The 15734-nt window shown below is 48.1% G+C and overlaps 1 protein-coding gene across 1 annotated transcript; it reads right to left on the bottom strand.

The window, feature by feature from the left end:
* Nucleotides 1–1627: 1627 nt before the first annotated feature.
* On the bottom strand, nt 1628–6652 carry SOST (sclerostin). The gene is made up of 2 exons (XM_019665562.1): nt 6354–6652; nt 1628–3630 (listed from the first exon to the last, which is right to left on the bottom strand). The coding sequence occupies exons 1-2, from the start codon at nt 6571–6573 to the stop codon at nt 3209–3211; spliced, it is 642 nt and encodes a 213-aa protein (XP_019521107.1). The 5' UTR covers nt 6574–6652; the 3' UTR covers nt 1628–3208.
* Between the last annotated feature and the right edge of the window lie 9082 nt (nt 6653–15734).

Raw genomic sequence — 15734 nt, 5'->3', positions numbered from 1 at the left:
GGTAGAATATAACTTTCCATAAATAACCCCTAGCCCGACCTACAATTTAGCCTTTGGTTTCTTTTCCCCTCATGGTAATGGGATTGTAGCCTGGGCTGATCTCTTCTGGATCTCCAGGTCCCAAAAAGCATATCCTAGGTGTACTGGGAGGAGGCATTGCCTGGAATTCCCGGTCACCCATGCTGCCTGTACGCCCTTCTCCACCTGGTGAACCTCTAAGCAGCACCCACCTTGGTGAAACTTTCCCTAACCTTTACCTCTTGTCCCCATCACAGAGCCAGTTACTCTTGTCTTCGGTCACATAACACTTTGTACAGAACAATGTGACCTGATTATTTGCCCGTCTGCCCACCAGGGTCTGAGCTGCTTGAGCATCAGGGAAGGGAACTGAGCCCATATTCAGCTCTGGATAAACATTTAACCCCTCAGTGCCTCAGATTTAGACACAAACATGGCTCCAGAGCCTGTGTCCCACCCACTAAACCACATAGCCTCTGAGGGCTGAACCATGCATCCATTTCCTACCTGCTCCTGTGTTCTAGACTCCTCACAATGCACAGAATCCTTGCAGGGTTTCACTGAGGCCTGGAGGCAGCAATACCCACTGATACCTAACACACACTTGATAATGATAATGGATTTAGGAGGGTTCATTGGGAGTTAAAGTGAAAAGTCATTAGAGTGGACCTCAGCTTACTTTTGGGGGTAAGGAAGGCTCTTGGGGTGGGGTTACCCCAAGATGGGCTGGACTTGATTTAAAGTTTTGCAGTTAATTATCCCTCTTTATAGCAACTGAAGAGTATTTCTTGAGTCTTAGCTAGCATTTGGCACTAAGAGAGACATGAAAGACATTGTCCCTGCTTGTGACAATCTTAAATCTTCAGTAGAGAGGCATAAAATTCATGTTTGGGAAAAAGCTTGGCTGAGCTTCTTGTGAGCTGGTCCTGAATTGTACTTTGCTTTGTGTGTATTCCAGTACTAAGCAGGGCGTGGCCAGGTGAAGCAGGTGGTCCATGAATGAATGTCGAATCAGAGACATAGAATTAGGAACCAAAATAGAGGCATGGACAAAAGGGGCTGGACATCTGAGGAGCAGGGATAACTGGGGATTGGAACATCTCTGGAAGGATCAGGGAAGAGATGACAAGGAACATGAACCCTAAAGAAAGAGTAAGAGTTATTTGGGGGTGGGAGCGAGCTAGGGAGGCAGGGATCAGTACAGCATGTGGCCACTTAGAGTCAGTAAGGAAGCTTGGGGGTGTGGGGGATGGGAGTTAAGCAGGCAAAAGCCTTATATGTCAAGCTGAGAAGCCTGAACTTGATCCTGGGCAAGGAGGAGCTATTAAGGGATTTTGAGCAGGGGTGTGACACAATGAGAACAGTGTTTTTGGAAGACACTGTGAAGGGCAGGCTGTTCAGGGAGACCAGGCTGAGGTTATTACAACAGCAGAGTGAAGGAATGAGGTCTAGGTTTGGAAAGGAAGGGACGAACATGACTTTTCAAAGGAAGAACATAATTGTCACAAGGGCCACCATAGTGCAGTCAAAGGTGTCGTAGTGACCAAGAGAAGGATGTTAACTTTGACAGAAATGACTGTGTGTGGTTGAGAAATGAGACCACATCCTCTCCATAACGACTCATTGTCTTTATTAACAATGCTTCTGGATTCTGAAAGAACAGACTGGTATTTCATAAAGCAATATTAACGTTGTCATTCTCTACAAGAAAAACTTTTGCATAAATAACTTAAGTGAGAAAATAAATATGTAACTTAACTCTTTTTAAAAACCACGACTTTCATTCTTGTGGACAAATCCCACATGAAAGGATTGCAGAAAACAACCAGCCCAGCAGGCTTTCACATGGCATGTGCTTCTGTTTTTTTTTTAAAAACACACACAAATTCTTTTTTAACAATTATAAACTACACAGAAAGTAAGAGGTGTCTGGAGATGATTTTCAAAAAGATTTTTGGATGGCAGCTATTAGGCTTTGCGGTTTCTCAGCATATGTACAGCACTTGTAATTTTCCCCCAATATTATTGTAATGTAAGATATGCCACCACACGTAACAGCAGTAAGAAGCAATTTTCTAGACAAAAACATGTCCATGAGTTAGGAGTAGGTGCCTCTGAAGGGATCTGCTTGATGGTCTTTGAAAGGGTGGTAGCTGCTCCCTTGGGCCTGCAAGCCCAGTGTCCTGGGAACTCGAGCTTCTCCGCAGAAGGTGACTTTAAAATATGGCCATGGGGTGGGGACAGGATGGTGCTCTTTGGAAATAGGGGAGTGATTTCTTTTCCTCCCACTACCCTTGGGACCTTTTCCTTCTCTACCCCAATTGATGGTGTTGCTTCTGCATCCTTTGAGATGGAGGGGTGGAGGTAGCCAAACATCTGGGGAGGCCAGCCTGGGAAACAACTCAGCATCTTTCAGGAGTCTGTCAGCCATGGATAGACTCTTTTTTTCCTGTTTGTTTTTCATCTTTGGCTGTCAGGTCACAGGATTACAACTCCGAATTCTGGACATGACCATGGTTCAATCCAACCTCTCTCCCTGCCCATTCAAAAGGCACCTGAGTCCTTGGAATCATTTGACAGAAGATTGTTGGAGATCCTAATCCCACCCCCACCTGCATTTTACAAAGAGGAAATCGGGGTCTAGAAAAAGAAGAGTGTAGTCCAAGTTCATCCAGAAAATTAGTGGTAGAGCCAGGACTAGAAACCCTATCTTCGGACCCCAGTCTTCTGTTCTTGGCACAGTGTGGCACTAAAGGCTTTATGACAGGCTGAGAAATGGACGGGGATCTTATGGAAATTTCTTAACCAGTCCCCAGACTTTTCTCACTCCTCACCGCTTCCTAAAACCCCGGGGGCGATGAAATGCTTCCTTTTCTGCCTCCTCGGAAGTGGGACCTGCAAAGGTAGGCGGCCCCGGTGGGCGGGGCTGCATGGCTCAGTGTCTGTGACTCAGTTCCCTCCCCAGCCCTGCGGGACCCTCTTGGCGGGCGGACGGGGAGAGTGGGGCTTTCTTGGCACCCGGGATCCGCAGGGTCTGGCTACCTTCTGCGAAGCCAGGCAGGTGTCAGCCCCCTGCCCTGGGTTGCAGGCATTTAAAATGAAATACAAACAATCAAACCGCGCGCAGAGGGCAGAAACCTGGGGCGCCCGGATGGGGGCGCCAGCTGGGGAGGCGCGACCGGCAGTGGCTCTAATAGGCGTTCTCCAGCTCGGCCTGGTTGGCTTTAACGCCCCGGGCGCGGGGCCGCGGCTTTCTGCCTTTCTGCGGCCGCGCAGCCTCGGGCCCGAAGTCCTTGAGCTCGGACTGGTTGTGGAAGCGGGTGAGGCGTTTGCACTTGCACGAGGCCACCAGGCGCACCTTGCGCGAGCGCGGCGCCGCGCCGCCGGGACACAGCAGCTGCACCCGCTGCGCACGGTAGCGATCGGGGATGCAGCGAAAGTCGGGCCCGTTCGGGCGCCACCACTTGCCGCGGCCGATGGCGTTGGGCAGCAGGCGCGCTGGGCCGCACTGGCCGGAGCACACCAGCTCGGTGACCGGCTTCGCGCTGCGACACGGCCCGTCCGTCACGTAGCGGGTGAAGTGCAGCTCGCGGCAACTGTATTCGGACACGTCTGTGGAGAGAGGCGCTCGTGAGGTTGGCTGCTCCTTCCAAGCCTTAGCCTTACACCCTCCCCAACTCGGGATACCCCCGCCTTTTCCCAAACCTGCCTTTCTCCAGATGCTTTTGCCCCTGGGCATCTATCATGGGAAGGGCCCAGCTGGTGGAAAAATCTCCAGCCCACCTTCTCCTCCTGAAACTTTGGAGCCAAGGTTGTTTTGTTTTGTTTGTTGCCTATCTGTAAAATGGGTTGTCCTAAGGATTCAGTTCGTTTATCCATTACATATATAATGCAGGGGACACGTGTCACTGGGCACATAGTAAAAGCTGGAAGTGTTGGCTGTTACTATGTGTTATTATTATTCCTCTCCAAGGGGACCCTCTTTCCCAGGCTTCAGTCACACCTGTGCCACAGGGTCCCTGGCCATGGCAGGGTAGGTACTAACTAGCCACACCTTCTGCATGTCTCTGGCTTCTCTCAAATTCCTCTTCCGGCCACTTGGGAGGGGCGGTGAGGGGATGGAGAAAGGAGTAGGGGTTAATTGAAGCTAATAAATCAGGGCAGCTGCTGCTAAGGCAAGGGCTTGAAGAGAGGTGGAGAGGAGGACAAGTCATTAGACTTGAAAGGAGCCAAAGGCAAACCCCCTCATTATCACTGAGGACAGACAGGGAAAAGCACTTGCCCAAAAGGCAGAGCTGGGTCTTCTAACTCCACTTCCCCGGGGCCCGAGCACCTCTTGGCTCCCACACAGGTAGAAGCTGTGTGCTCAAGCAACCATGGGAGGCTGGGCTGGGGGATGGGGGGAGGGGAGCAAAGGGCTGCTTTTTACTATAGTTACTTCCCTACCAGAAGGGGACTAAGCTCTGACGGAAAACCTGCAGGTTCAACTTCCACAAACGTTTATTAAGCACCTGCTATCTACCAGGCACCCTGCTGGGCACGTCGCTTGTTCTGTGCCTTTGAATAGACACCTGATGGTGGCACAGGCTTGCTTCTGGGGTGGGGGGGATGGATCTCTGAGAACTGGCTTAGTCCCCTAAGGTCACCTTGACGGTGTCTCCTACTATGGGCTTAGATGAATGGGAGCTTTTTAAACAGCACCTGTCCACCCCCAAGGGTCTCATGGGACCATTCCCATGTGACACAAAGGGATGAAAAATAGTCTTAAGACCAAAACCAGAGAGGGGTCAGAGAAAGCCAGGCACTGGAGAGCAAGCACAGAAGGGGATGTGGGGCTTGCCTTCCTGTGGCTGGCCTTCTGGTTTCTAGGTTGGTTTGGCATCCTCACCCCTGTTCCCAGGCTGCAGGGGTAGTGTGTGGGGGTGGCTTGTTTGCCCAGAGAATAAGGCTTTTGGGCTTTCCAAGAATAGTGCCCCTAGGTCAGGCACTTCCTCTGCAGAGGGTGACTTTGTTTTGAGCAAGTGGCTTCCTTGGGGGCTTGTGGCCTCTCATGGGAGCTCATGGAAGTGGACATCTCATACTTGGGTCCCCTACAGCCCATGGATTGAGCTTAGTTGAACTTCCCTGTGAGGGAGTGGGGGGAAGGCACTCCTGCCCTCCAGGTAGGAAGACCCAGGGGTCCCCACAGCCTCCTCTGGTGTTGCTCTCCGCAGAGACCCATGTTTCCAGCTGGTTGGGAGGCAGGGAGGGATGGGATGCAGGAGCCTGGGCAGTGGGCTCCTCTCCCACCTGGACAATGCCCAGAGGGCAGTGAGGCCTTTAGTCTGAAGTGTCATCCCAGCCCCCACCCCCAGTCATTCCTGCCAGCGGCAGAGCCAGCTGTGCACACTGCCCCCCAGGGTTCTCTGTGCAGACCTGACCAGAATCCCAGGTGTGTCCTCCACTGGGGCCATTGGCTTTTCAGTAGGGTCAGGCTCCCTCCCCAGAAATGAGGCAAGGCTGGGTCTGAGGTGGGGACCCAGGACAGATGCTGCCACCTGTGTCTACTCCCTGCAAAGAGGATGCTGTGTCCCTTCCAGGGCCTGGGTCCAGCTGCCACCCAGGTCAGGGGCTAAAACCGCCTGCACTTCCATTCCTTCAAGTGCCAGCTTACCAGGCAGACCATGGGCAGGTGAAGTTGATGGAGTACCTCTCTGCCATCCGTTTCCCACTGCTTTGGGGGGGATTTGTTCTGACTGTTGGTCCCTAACACCCCATCCATAATCCCCTACCAGAGCTGTCTTGAAATTGGATCAAACTGGGTTCTAATCTCAGTTCTTCTACTCACTACCAGATTACTTAATTTCTGGAACCACAGTTTCTTCACCTTCAAATTGGGAGTTCACCTAATTGGGCTCCCACATGGTGGGTCCCTGGGGAATAGTACATGCGCAGCCCACATAGAGCACCTGACCTCCAGCAGGTGCTCATAGATATGAGGCTCCCTTGCCTAGTCCCGTCTTCAGGGGTGTTGGCAGCTGGACCAGGCTCCTGTATTCTCAGAAGGGGGATTCCTTAAAACCTTTCCCAGCCCCTGAGCCTGTCCCAATGCTGTACCCTCACCACCTCAGCCTCCATCCTGCCCTGAGTTCTCTGCCAGTCCCCTGCCAGTTCCAAGTCATTGAACTTGGATTCCAAGGCCATGCTGGCAGGTCATCCTTCCCCTGCTTCCAGACAAAATTGTCCCTCCACTGTTGCTGGCAGTGGCTAACAGTCTACCCCAGTCTTCAACACATCCCAAAGAGAACCCTCCCATCAGAGGACCCCTATGCTAAATGCTCTCCTCCACCCCATACCTTTGGTCTCAAAGGGGTGGTGAGGAGGCCTCCCTCCGTTCTCCGCCCGGTTCATGGTCTTGTTGTTCTCCAGTTCTGGCGGGGCCTCAGGGTACTCGCCCAGCTCAGGGATGATTTCTGTGGCATCGTTCTTGAAGGCCTGCCACCCCTGGGCCTCCACCGCATGGAAGGCTGCGTGCACCAACAGGCAGACGAGACACAGGGCAAGAGAAGGCTGCATGGTGCCAGCTGGAGGAGGGCACTTGGCCTTCCAGTAGCACAAGCTCCAGTCCCCAGCCCAGACACGTTTGCCTTTTTAAAGCCCCCTCTGCCTAGTGCCAGCCAATGACAGGCTGGGGCAGTGCTGGTCCCATGCTTTCCTCAGCCCAGGGGGAGGGAAAGGGGTGTGCTCAGAACAAGCCCTCTCCAAAGACTTCTCCTGGAGGGCAGCAAACTCCCAAATTGCTGCTGGTGCTCCCAGGTGACCCAGAGAGAGGGGTGTGTGTGAGGCGAGTCTGCCCTCCAGCACCTCCCACAAGCAGGCGGCTGTGGTTTTCAGATATCAAAATGAGTCCTGGCTCTTAATCTCTACCTTCCCGGGGCCCTCAGGCTTTCTCAAAACAAACTTTGGACAAGCTTAACAAAGAAAACTGCAGCTCTGAGTCCTCCATAGGGCTGAGCCCTGCCAATCCCATTTCTAAGGCCAAGTTCATTTGTCACTTGAAAAAATGGCCCTAGGGGTGTCTATTTGGCCCCCACAGACCCAGATAGAGACAGGAGGATGCTTTTAAAGAAATCTCATTGGTCCCAAGTCCATGAGGCTCAGCATGGATGGTCCTGACCAAAAAAGCCCCTCTTGGCATCCTCTGGAAGGCAAGAGAGAAAACTGAGGGCCACAGCAAGGGCACCCACTTGGGTGAGGGGGTGGGGATTCCCATTATAAGTAGCCAGGATGAGCAAGGCAACAGGCACTGGTGATGGAGCTCAAGGAGGAAACCGCATTTCAAGCTCCTCAGGGATCCCGCACACGGTGACGGGCACTTTTTGGCCAGGACACTCACTGTGGCTTGCAGGCTCATGTGCTAAAGGCAGTTATTTCTTTGGCCAGGCTGTGGGTAGGAGTAGAGAGCACAAAGTCTCTTTTCTTAGCAAAAGCCAAGGCCAACATTTTTAGTGCTGAATTTTTTTTTTTTCCCTGTCTCCCAGCCCATGACATTTTTCAAAACCAGCTTTGAGCCCTATATGGAAAATCTTATTGGTTCATACCACGGGGAGCATTCCATGAAGCCATCCCAGGTCCAGCCAGCCACAAAGAAACCAAAAGGAATTGCTACCTCAGCCCTGGAGCAGAATGAGGGGCCTGGGAGGGGCAGAGGTGCGGGGGAGGAAGGTTCACACCTGAGGTGCAGGAAAAGAAAGGAGGGCCAGCGGAAGCTTTCATTGCAAACAGATTGAGGAGCAGCAGCCGCTTGGGCCCTGAAGGAGCTGAGAAGAGGGCTGTGGCCCAGGACCCCTCGGTATTTTCACTGGGCAATGAATCAGCACGCCCCACCTGCAGAGCCTCTGCGAGGCCTCTGCCACCTGCCTGGACTTGTAAGTCACCGTGTCCATCTGTGGCCATCTGTCCCTCCTTCTTTCCATCATCCATCACTCGACACATGAATGCAGCTGCTCTGACAGTTTTACAAGCCAGACAGAAGCCCCTGCAGGAAGGGCCCTCTCTGATACCTGCTTCCTAAGTCAGTTTCCTTCAGGGCAGACGAAAACAGCTGTGGCCATTGTTGGGGGTGATCTATCTCTCCCAACAGAGCCTGTGTGTTGTGAGAAGCTGGCCCTCTGAGCCCCCTCTGCCTGTCTGTGACCCTCCAGTCTCCTTTTCCCTTGTTCTGGAATGTGGACTGTTAACCCTATTGAGGCCAGACAACTGCCTCCTTGCCCTGGACTTTGGAGAGGACAGTTCTGCTGCCTGGATTCCTTGAGCTGGCAGGATTGATGTCTCCAGCCCCACCTGCTGTTGGGAGCTGTGAGCCCATCCACTGTAAACACTGATGGTGGAGACCATCCTTGGAACACTTCTGCCACCTGCTGGAAACAGAAGGAGGAGCCAGAGACTGGGGATGGAGAGGCTCAGGATTTTATTTTATTTCATTATTTTATTTGAAACTGAAGTAATGTTAAAATGAGAGCCCAAGAAGAATCCAGTGGACTTGAATCTCTAAATTATCTCCATCCTTTTGAATTATTCTCTGATGTATAGCCATACTTTCCACAGAATGGCTCAGAGAGAACCTGCTATGATGCCATCTGCTTTTTCACATAATACTAATTCAACTTTAGATTTACTCAGTCCACAAGTTTATCGTTGTTCGGAGCTCAGCAATACTACTGCAGTTAAATCCCCAGGGTTTTAGCTGACTTCTGTTGTGGGTAATTTATTTTCTTTCTTTTTTTTTTTTTTTTAGCTGAGCCATCCTGCTACCTGTTGGCAGCTCAGCGGCTGCTCAGCTCGGGCTGGACTCGAACCGCTGTTGCTCAGAGCTCAAACTCTTGAGCGAGCTCTTAACCAACTGAGCCACTCGGCCGGCCCAGGTAATTTATTTTCAATGTTCCCCTATCCTCAGTCGGGATGCTATGAACATCCTATAGCAAGTAATTTTTCATATTAAACTTTTTATTTTGAGATAATTGCAAATTTACATGCACTTGTAAGGAATAATACAGAGACAATCCCATGTACCCTTTCCCAGTTTCTCTCAATGGTAACATCTTGCAAAACTATAGTACAACATCATAATCAGGATATTGGCATTGATACGATCCACCAATCTTATTCAGATTTCCCCAGTTTTACTTATATGTGTGTATGTTTAGTTGTATGAAACTTTATCACATGTGCAGGGTCAAGTAGCCACCATCACAGTCAAGATAAAGAACAACTCTGTGACCACAAAGATTCCTCTTGTTGCCTTTTTTTTTTTAAATTGGGGAATTGGGGGAAGGGGAACAGACAAGTTGCTGTCGTTTTGGGGTTTTTTTTGTTCTTCAGTCTAGTTGTGGAGGGTGTCGCCTCACTGGCCCAAGTTGGCACCATCATTGTGCTCCTCCCAGGCGAGGCAGATCAGTCGCCGGCTTCTGGACAGCCGCTCACTGCGGCTGCTGGCCGCTCACGCTGGCTGCTGGCTACATACAGTAGCCCATGGCAACCCACTGCCACAGGGGCTGCAGCCTATGCCATTGCCGGCGACTCACGGCAGCCCAGCTCCAGGTTGAGCTGTTGTTCAGCATCTTAGCTGTAGAGGGCAGTGTCACTGGCCCTCATATGTGGGATCCGAACCGGGGCCCTCTGGCGTCCCAAGCCAGTTCTTAACCATTGCGCCACTCGGCCGGCCCTTGTTGCCTTTTTATAACCACAACCGCCCTCTTCCCATGCCCTCCCTCTTCATCCCTAAGCCATGGTACCACTAACCTGTTCTCCATTTCTATAATTTTGTCATTTCAGAAATGTTATATAAAGGAATCAACCAATATGTAACCTTTAGGATTAACTTTTTTCACTCAGCCTGATTCCCTGGAGATTCATCCAAGTTGTTGCATGTATCAACAATGTATTCTTTTTTATTGCCGAATAGTATTCCACAAAGTAATTTTTTTTTTTAACTTTACTTTCCAGATGTGAATGCTGGTCTGAAAGGGTAAACAGTTTGCTACATGTTGCAGGGTTGTTCTGCGGGAATCCTAGCCAGATCTTTAGTCCCACCAGTGACATATTAAGATAAGTGGGCATTAGTTTGCTGGGGCTGCTGGAACAAAGTGCCACACACTGGGGGTTTAAATAACAGAAATGTATTGCCTCAAACTTCTAGAAGCTGGGACTCTGAGATCAGGGTGTCGGCATGGTTGGTTTCTTCTGGGGGCAGTGAGGAAGTCTGTTCCATGCCTCTCCCCTAGCTTCTGGTGGTTTGCTGGCAATCTTTGGCGTTCCTTGGCCTATCAAGAAGCACCACCCTGATCCATGCCTTCATCTTGACACGGTGTTCTCCCTGTGTGCATGTCCATGTCCTAATCCCCCTTTTTATAAAGACATCAGTCATACTGGGGCCCACTCTAATGACCCTATCTTAACTAATTACATCTACAATGACTCTACTTCAAAATAAGGCTCCATTCTGAGGTACTAGGTGTCAGGATTTGACATATGAATTTTGGAGGGACACAAATCAATCCATAATGGTATGTTTCTCCACCAGGCTGCCAACACTGGTTTTGACCTAAGATTTTTTTTTTAATTGAATTTAATAATGTAATACCGTACCTAAATTCCTAGCAAGCCTGTTTTTTCTATATGATGATCTACTGATTTTTGCTTCTACCACGCTGCTTGTTCATATGTCCACTTGCTAAACATTTAAGGAAGCAAGACCTCCTGCCAGGTGCTATGAACTGACACGCTCCCCCCTCCAGGAGCTCCTGTAACAGGGAAGAGAGAAGTTCTTCACCCAAATAACTCCATAGAAAGTGATTAGTGCCACTGAGAAAAGGTTCAGAGGCATTTAAAAAAAAAAAAGGAATAGGGCCAGCCGAGTGGCGCGATGATTAAGAACTGGCCTGGGATGCTAGAGGGCCCTGGTTCGGATCCCACATATGAGGGCCAGTGACACTGCCCTCTACAGCTAAGATGCTGAACAACAGCTCAACCTGGAACTGGGTTGCCGTGAGTCGCCGTCGACCGCGTAGGCTGCAGTCCCTGCTGCAGTGGGTTGCCATGGGCTACCGTGTGTAGCCAGCAGCCAGCGTGAGCAGCCGTCCAGAAGCCGGCGACTGATCTGCCTCCCCCAGGAAGAGCGCAATGATGGCGCCAACTTGAGCCAGTGAAGCAACATCCTCCACAACTAGACTGAAGAACAAAACAACAGCAACTTGTCTGTTCCCCATCCCCCCAATTCCCCAATAAAAATCTTAAAAAAAAAAAAAGGAATAAAGCATGTGGGCCTTCAGAGGAGAGAACACTCCATTCCCCCTTAGGTGGATCTGGGATCCTCATAGGAAGACATGGCATTTGGACCAGACTTGAAGGATGGGCCAAATTTGGAAAGTAAGTTGTACTCCTTTGAATCTGCAGGATCGTAGATCCTTGATGTGAGAGGAACCTCAAAGGTCATCTAGTTTCACTCTCTTCTTAGTACTCAAGCCACCTGTCTCTAATTCATGGAAACGGAAGGTTCTCCTTAAGGGCTGCGTTTTTTAACAGATTTTGGTTCCACCCGTCAGTGGGGGAAATGGAATATCTGGATTTGGAGGGAAATCTGTGTGTAAGCGGTTGCCTGCATTGAGGGCTGTCCAAATCACCCCGTCTTTATTCACAGTTGAGAATTGTTCTTTGTGGAGTACAGGGTTTCAACACAGGTGGAAATCCTACTTGTACATCCAGCAGTTTCTGAGGGATGGGGGCGAGGAGCTGCAAAGAGGTTTGTAACACGTGTTCCTGCTTACAATAGGGTAATGGCTCGCCTTGCCTTAACACGATGAAATTTCTGCCTGGCAAGGTGGGGTCCTGACTCATCCCCTGTCTTCCCCAACTGCCATCCAAACTATCATCCTCTGCCTGGGGGACCCCTAACTGCAAACCCTTGTTAAAGAAAAAATTATTTCTGACCCTTGTTAAAAATGGTAAAGAAGACTTCATTCAAGGGGGTACTATGGTGATAGGTATGGGGACTACTGCAGTGGGGTCTTGCAGTGGAGAGGAGTGTTTGGGCTCAATTCCAAATACAACATGGAAAAGTGGGAATTTATAGCCAAGGAGCAGGGTGGAGGTCAGTGGATGGAGCATTACTAAGAAGAAACATTGGGGGTCAGGGAGATTCTTGCTAAACCGACCTAACGGGATGCCAGGGTGATCAGACTTCATCAAGGGGATGAGGAAGCCTTTTAGATATTGAGGGTGATCAGATAGAGAATGGGAGATTCTGGGTAATGTGACTTAGCAGGATTCTTGCTAAAATTGAGCAATACAGAGACAAAGATGCAAGTCCAAAAGTGGAGGCCTAGTTGAAAAAGAGTTTAGGGGAGAATGACTAGAGTTTTGCCAAAGAGAAGCTCTGTTACCCCGTGTTTTTGCAGACTCTTCCCCTTCAGCACCTAGCTGCACGCCTCCGCTCTTCTTTTAGCACCTTCCTCCCTCTTGCTTCTGCCTTCCTTCCTCTAAGGGAGGCTGCCCAAGTACTCTATACCTGGGAACGTTAAACTGGAAGGTCATCTAGTTTATGGGCTTTCAAACTAGGTTTCTCAGACCCCAGGTTTCCACAGAGATGTCTCATGGTTTAAAAAATATGTATTTTAATTATTTAAAACTGTAATGAAAACATACACATTAATCAAAAGTGTTATTCATCCACTTCTAATGAATTAAAGACCACCCATTCATTGTGTTGCCTCCAGGTTAACTCATTTTAGTGTACGCCTCAGACATTGAATTTCTGTGCACTTGAAATTCTTTCTCATAAATAGGTCATAAATTCAGGAGGCCATAGCTCAAAGAATACCTTTTTAAAAATTAGGCTTGGGCATGTCCACTCCCATAAAATTACACAAGCAAGCACAGGACACTCCTTAGTTCTGAGTATTGGGATATGTTTGACACTGTGCCACAACAGACACAAAAATTAACAGGCTACAGTACAGATTCAAAAAATGCAATTGTCATCTATAAGTCTCATTTCAACATTCTGTGCTGTTTAAAGCAGCCTGGACCTTTAAAATAAGAGTATCCAGAAATCACATCCATACATTATGCAATATGTAATACATCCCTACACAATGGAACGCTATGTAGCTGTTAAAATGAAGGGGACTATAAGAAACAATGGGTAAAATATATTAAGCAAACAAGACAAAGTACAGAATATTTTCCAAGTATGGGGAAAAGGATATCTCTAACACATACATGTGTATACTTACCTATGCATGGGATTCTTCTAGAAGGATATACTTAGTGGCTTCCTCTGAGGAGATTGAATGGATTTGGGGTAGGAGATTCACTTTTTGTTATAAGCTTTTTGTATTGTTTTATATATATATATATATATATATATATATGTATATATGTATATATGTATATATATATATATAATTATTACCTTTTTAATTAAAATGTTTTTTAAATGATGCTTTAAAAACTTTTACCAGTTTTATATACTAGAGCTCTGCCTTAAGATGTGGGGTAAAAATATGAAGATTATGTTGCCAAAGGGGTCTGACAAACAATGAGCTAGTCTAACTGCCTCATGCTATGGGGAACTAGAGGCCAAAGAGGCTCTTTTTCTGCCCAGAGCTTTTTTGTCCGGCACCAACTTTGAGTTTTTCTTTAGAGGGGTAAAAAGCAATGCTTATCTAGGGGAGATAATGCTAATGGTGGAATTCAAGGCACCTGGAGGCAGGGATATGTTTTGGGACTGCCCATCTGCAGGATCACTCAAATCCTAAAATGCCACCCAATCATCTTCATGTGAGGCCACCTTGAGACTGTCACTCCAGTCCCCTTTCTTAATTCGCTCATTTGGAGTGGGTCACTCTACTCAAGAATATTCCAATTATACCCCAATAAGCTGAATTTTTTTAAATTAAGTAAGTCAAAAACTTATTCCTAACACAGGAAATTTCTGGTCCTGGAGAGATGCTCAACAAACATCTACTTCATAAATATAATCATCATGGAATCTAGAACTATAGCTCAGGAGGGCTAATTTTTAGATGATTCTTTTTAAAAGTTAGAAAAACTTTTAAACAACTAAGCATAAAAGCAATCAACTGTGATAAGGACAAAAAAAGACCATTCACTTGTAATATAAGACATTTATTTTGGTTACAGTATTAGTATTTTAACACTGATTTGTGATATCACAGATGTGTTAAACTTACTCTTTTTTTTAAACCAATTTAATACCTTCCCCTTTTTCTGTCCAGAAAATTCACGCTTTCACAATCAAACTACCCTAAAAGCTGAGAGGAGTGAACTTACAGCTTCCAACCAATCTATTCTCTCAACCGGAGATGGTCTCAATTTCCAATCGGGATAAAATCTTAAGTTGGAAGGAGCATCACTGTTGGCTCTTCAGCGATTCTTGACACCGGTTTTATGATAGAAAATTTCCTGTGAGAAAAGCTCACATCTTTATAAGATCAGTGCTTATTTTGATTAAAACATTAGCATCTTAACATTGTGACACAAACGGCACCAACATTCCTTTTCCAATTATCCATCGCCACGGGTAGAACACAGCACCACCTGCTGGTCATCATATTATTACATGCCCTTTAATTTCCAGGTGGTGGTACATTCCAAGTGGGGATTCTTAGTGAACCCTGTGTCAGAGCCAAAAGTAACCTTCGAGGTCTTCCAGATGTATTCCCTTAATTGATAGATGGTGATTTCTGCTCTCCAGATAACTCAGTGTGGCAGGGAAACAGACCTACCTGTCTGTGAACGGTGTGCTGCTTTAGAACAGAAACGTTTGGTGCTCTAATTTTTGGGGTCTGCTAGTCAAAGAAAGGGATCAGGTCAGGGGAGGGGGGGAGGGCACCCTGAGTTCGCATTCCTTTACTTCCCAGGGGTAAAAAGCTGTCCAGAAACAGCTTCCACTCACAGCTGGACAGTGTTCACTCGTATACAATAGAATTTTATTTACTCAAAGAACTAGGAGCTAAATCTCATGAAGTAAATGTGGGGTTTCTAAGACTAAGGACTATCAAGAAATCCCAAGTTGCCAGCATAAAAGTAGTCCCAAAGTAAAGGCAGTAATTCCCCCACTGACCTCTTCTCCTTCATGCACCCACAAACAGGCCTTCAAGAGCAACTAAGTAGCTGTGGGGTGACCACGGCCTGGGTGTGGTAGGCATGCCCCAGCCCCATATCCTGGGCCTCTTCCAGAAACGATGCAGAAAGGCCTGACTTAGGGGTGCTACATTTTTCTTAGAAGAGCCACACAGTCTAACCCAGGGGTCAGCAAATTTTTAAGACAGAAGAGCCAATCCTGTCCCTCACAACAATTAAAAAATTATTCGAGAGCCATAAAACAAATTAAGTCACCATTATGTGAATAATACCCTTTAAAATTTTTATAAGTGAAACTATGATGGTTTTAGTTTGATTTTCAATTTTACTTCAGAGCCACATGTACGTCCCCAAAGAGCCGCATGTGGCTCGCGAGCCGCAGTTTGCCAACCCCTGTTCTAATCCAATCTTTTACTTCCTTTTCCTGGAGCGGGGATGGGTTTGTGCCAACTCTGTCTCACCCTTATCCGAACCCCTCCTTGGCACCCACCCCAGCTTGAATTGTTGTACTCTGTCCAAAAAAAGCTAACTGGCCCTTGTGCACACAGGCTGGGTCAAGGGCATGTGCACCT

The sequence above is a fragment of the Hipposideros armiger genome, unplaced genomic scaffold (genome assembly GCF_001890085.2).
Source record: "Hipposideros armiger isolate ML-2016 unplaced genomic scaffold, ASM189008v1 scaffold_447, whole genome shotgun sequence".
Classification (NCBI taxonomy): Eukaryota; Metazoa; Chordata; class Mammalia; order Chiroptera; family Hipposideridae; genus Hipposideros; species Hipposideros armiger.
This window is presented reverse-complemented; position numbering and strand designations above follow the sequence as displayed.

What these genes read in the sequence shown, in the direction of transcription:
- SOST (XM_019665562.1), bottom strand. Translation starts at nt 6,573, where the DNA reads ATGCAGCCTTCTCTTGCCCTGTGTCTCGTCTGCCTGTTGGTGCACGCA. An exon ending in CCACCCCTTTGAGACCAAAG is followed by an intron (nt 3,631 to 6,353) that starts GTATGGGGTGGA and finishes CTCTCTCCACAG; the next exon opens with ACGTGTCCGAATACAGTTGC.